General features: G+C 40.3%; 1 protein-coding gene across 1 annotated transcript; it reads left to right on the top strand.

The window, feature by feature from the left end:
* The first annotated feature begins 524 nt into the window (after window positions 1-524).
* LOC129165509 (ras-related protein Rab-38-like) lies at window positions 525-1778 on the top strand. Its single transcript, XM_054748796.2, has 2 exons — window positions 525-1463; window positions 1558-1778. Exons 1-2 carry the CDS (start codon window positions 1290-1292, stop codon window positions 1759-1761), a joined length of 378 nt encoding a protein of 125 aa, XP_054604771.2. The 5' UTR covers window positions 525-1289; the 3' UTR covers window positions 1762-1778.
* The last annotated feature ends 2679 nt before the right edge of the window (window positions 1779-4457 follow it).

Below are 4457 nucleotides of genomic sequence, written 5' to 3'. Positions count from 1 at the left end.
GCGTCCGGCAGATACCGGAACCAGCATTGCCACAGTAATCAAGAAAGCACTAAACACCAGTCGCCATTACCTACGTCTAAACATATTTTGTTGTCTGTGACTTCTAATAGTGTTTTTCATTTTTTTGGACTCTGGTAGTTTGTCCTAAAGTTCAAGCGGTAGCAGTTGGCTGTTTCTCCTTCTCTGATATTGTTGAGCCAAGAGAACCTCTCACACCAGTGGTGTTCTGCTGCAAAAAACAAAAAAAAAACAAAAAAAAATCTCATAATGAGCGGAGGACCCAGGAAAGTGCGGCGGTTTGGCAAAAGCGACAACCAATACCATAGATGCTTTAGACAAAGCCATGTTATTGGCATGGTTTTTAGACAAATGCAAGAGAACCACAAGTTGTTGTATTTTCTTTTATCGCAGCAAAACATTTATAGCTAAACTATGTTAGAACGTTGTTAAGAGGCATGAAAAAATGTGTTATGCTAGTTTGTTTAGCAGAAAAATGTATTTTTAGAATCTGTTAGTAACTTGTCTTTGTTTTGTCTCCATCTGCTGGCAGATGTTTTGTTTTGCTTTATCATTCAGATATTTTTATGCAAAATCCCAAAAAAATTTAAATGTAAAGGTAATTTTCAGACTACTTTAGTCACTTTTTCTTCAGTTGTTTTGAGGTCTAAATTTGCACAGAAACTCTATTTATACTACATTTTCTATTAATATTGTATAAATGTCTTTTTCTTGTTTGTGGGCATTTTTAAAATGATTAAGCTGTTTGTGCTTCATGCTATTCTATTTTTATTTTAGCCAGTTTGTTACATAGTCTAGCTCATGTCATTATTCAACTTTTCTTATTTTGCTTTAATTTGTGGATTGTTTGCCAGAGTTAGGCACCAGCTCTCCATGACCCGTATGAGGATTAAGTGGTATAGAAAATGAGTGAGTGAGTTTGTGGGCTATTTTTGTGGTTGCATTACCCTTTATAATAGTTAAAGTGTCTCATGTTGTCCCCTTTGCAGCTCCCTTAACACAAAAGACAGAAGTTTTGACATTTTAAACAATAACCTCTGAACTTTAGTTACAGTTGCATTTCTCACTTGTGTATACCACGAGCTAAGTGTGATCAGATGGAATTCTTGTGTTAGGTGTGTTTAAAGACCATTCAGCATAACAAACAAGTGGTTTTTCAGGGTTGTGTTTGAGCTATAAAATGTTTAACTTGTTTTTTCATAAAGCACCTAATTTCTGTTGGCTTTGATCACATTTCTGACTAATACTGCAGTTTTCTGACTGTCGGACGGATGGACGACAGAAACACAAACACTTCTTGTTTTTGTCCAACAGGACAGGAACGTTACGGGAACATGACCCAGGTGTATTACAGAGAAGCTGTGGGAGCTCTGGTGGTCTTCGACATGACGAGGCTGTCCACGTTCCAGGCTGTCCTCAAGTGGAAAGGAGATCTGGATTCAAAGGTAAGTGACTTTGCTGCAGTAGACTGTTGTGTCCACTTGGGGGCAGACTAGACTCAACCTGTGGCAGTTCCAAGCAAGTCTGCTGTTCCACCAGGTCACCCTGAGCAATGGAAGGCCAGTTCCAGCTGTTCTGTTGGCCAACAAATGTGACCAGAGTAGTCACGGTTTGTGTCCCAGACTTCCCAAACTGGACAGCTTCTACCAGGAGCACGGGTTTGTTGGCTGCTTCGAAACCTCTGCCAAGGCAAGACGCAGCTTTTATTTTCAGACACCAAATTGGGCATTTGTTTGTGCTTAACCCTCCCACTGTGACCCCGCGAGGAAAGTTGACCATTGAGCAGGGTTGATGGTTTATCCCTTGGGTCCATGTGGCAGGGGTGAGGAGTGAGCACCACCTCACCCCTGCCACCCCTCAAGGGATAAACCATCAATCCTGCTCAAAGGTCAACTTTCCTCGCGGGGTCACCCATAAAGACAGTGGGAGGGTTAAAAGTGTTCAACTTTAATGATCAGGTTTGATTCAAATCAGGGGAAAAAAGAACCAAACCTCAAAAAACTAAAAAGTGTTGGCAAACCTCTCCAGTAGGTGCAGTAGCGAATATCTGCATCCATCTATAAAACACACAGAAGGCTCTGTGATGATTCAGCCATTCCATCTAAAAGGCAGTTCTGAATAATGAGAAGTACCACCCTACCTCAGTGGTTCCCAAACTTATTTAGCCGCGCACCCCCTTCTATGTCCCGACCATGTTGACGCACCCCCCAGCCAGTGGCGGCTGGTGAAAAATATTTTTGGTGGGGCTGTGCTATTTTTTTTAAAACAAACTTGTGCTTTCTGAGCTTTGTGCACAACTTCACTATTTCCTGAATTAAGCACAGCTCTTTTATTTCCTGTCTTACATCATTGGACAAACTGATTAATCCAGGTGTGTCTGACTATTGGCACGCTGCCTTGCGGACCAAGGTTGAAAAATACTGCATTAAATTGCACATAAAATAACACGACCATAAATGGTAAATAGGCAATGCAAGAGGCAAGTAGCAAAAACATTTTCTTTAATTTCAACATTTGAGTGAAAACGAAAAATTATGAGCAGGTCACTGTTACAGTAATGGTAGTAAACACTACTTAGACAAAATGCCAGAAATTTACACTGTTAGGACTTATGGAAAGTGGAAACACTTTCATAGGAAATAATGTCATCAGTATCCTCTTACAAATGTCATATTTCCCACTTCCCAAGCTGGGGAATTTGTTTGCTGCAGCAGAAGTGTAACAAGTAAAATGGAATCAGATTGATGTATGTACAAATTTACTTGAAATACACATTTACGTGATTAAATATGTATAATAGGTATGTGTGTTGAAATTAGTTTTTACAGTTATTGCACATTAAACAATGTACATGTTATTAAACAAATGTCCCGGTTTGTGGGACAACCAAGGATTTCTGATTCTGATTGTCTTGTTTACAGAAATGTAATGTACAGCTTACCTCTGCACCCAGCTGCTGTTCTCCCTGTCCAAACGTCCTCCGTTTCTTTGTTGGCTGCTGCACTGATGCGCTGCATTCCTCAGTCAGAGAATGAATGGAGTCCCCAATGAGACACAAGTTCCACATCCACCTTCTGTGGATCCCAGCCGTTTTGAATAACAAACACAGAAAGCAAAATAACGCATTAGCGTGATTGCATCCAGCTAGCCACTGCTTCCTGGTGTACAAATTTTGGGAGAAGCGTCGTGTGTACAGTTTACCCTTCTCCTTCTCCTGCTGGCTTATCTTTACGTCGGGCTGATCTGGTCCAAGCTCTTTGACATTAAGTTTTTCCACCATAGTTCTCCTCTCGAACGGATACTGGAGGAGACCGAACTGAATTCAGTGGCTGCTGAGATCCGGTATCCATGTTGTAGGCGCACTGTCTACGTCTGCGTCACGACCGTCAAAACGTGCTGGAGTCGAGACTCTACGAGTTCTACCAAACATCAACGAAAGCCTTGGCGGTAGCTCTATCGCCCATCATGCTTCTGAAACGTTCTGAAACAACGTCATCGCTGATTGGATACATTCCATTCCTACCCTTTGATTTTCTTGTCAGCAATTGGACAACCGGTCCCGTCCTGTTTGGGCGATTGAAAAACAGCACACAGCCTCCACCGCTCGGCAGAGACCGGCAGAGATCGGCAGAGACCGGCAGAGACCAATATAGATATATATATACATGTATGATTTATTTTTGTTACAAAACACACAATTAACTTAGAATATGTGATTATTGTTAATTTTATTTATTTATTTTTAAAAATAAAAATTAAAAACACAGGGGAAACTGGGAGGGCGGCGCCCTATCGCCCTCTACTGGCCAGCCGCCACTGCCCCCAGCCCCACATCAGGGCATGTATATATATATATATATATATATATATATATATATATATATATATATATATATATATATATATATATATATATATACAGTTGTGGTCAGAGTTTTACATACACTTGTAAAAAATATAACATAATGGCTCTACTGAGTGTCCCGTTATTTCTAAAACTCTGACTTTTCTCTGATAGAGTGATTGGAACAGATACTTCTTTGTCATAAAAAACATTTATGAAGTTTGGTTCTTTAATGTCTTTATTATAGGTTAACAGATAAAAGTGATCACATTTGCTGGGTCACAAATATACATACAGCAACATGAACTAGCAATTTTGTTGACTTAGAAATGTGTCAGTGAACTGAGCTTCATAGCATGGCCTCTTAACTTCTTGTGAGTGATTATGAGTGACTACAGCTGGTGACTTCTCTTAGGCCAGGTAAATAGGGCTCATTGGATACAAACGCCCACAAACGCTACAATGGGAAAGTCAAAGGAGCTCAGCATGAATCTGAAAAAGCGAATTATTGACTTGAACAAGTCAAGAAAGTCACTTGGGGCCATTTCAAAGAAGCTGCAGGTCCCAAGAGCAACAGTGCAAACAATTGTTTGTA

Source organism: Nothobranchius furzeri, chromosome 2, assembly GCF_043380555.1.
Source record: "Nothobranchius furzeri strain GRZ-AD chromosome 2, NfurGRZ-RIMD1, whole genome shotgun sequence".
NCBI lineage: Eukaryota > Metazoa > Chordata > Actinopteri > Cyprinodontiformes > Nothobranchiidae > Nothobranchius > Nothobranchius furzeri.
The sequence above is the reverse complement of the archived record's forward strand: the minus strand, read 5'-3'. Positions and strand labels throughout refer to the sequence as shown.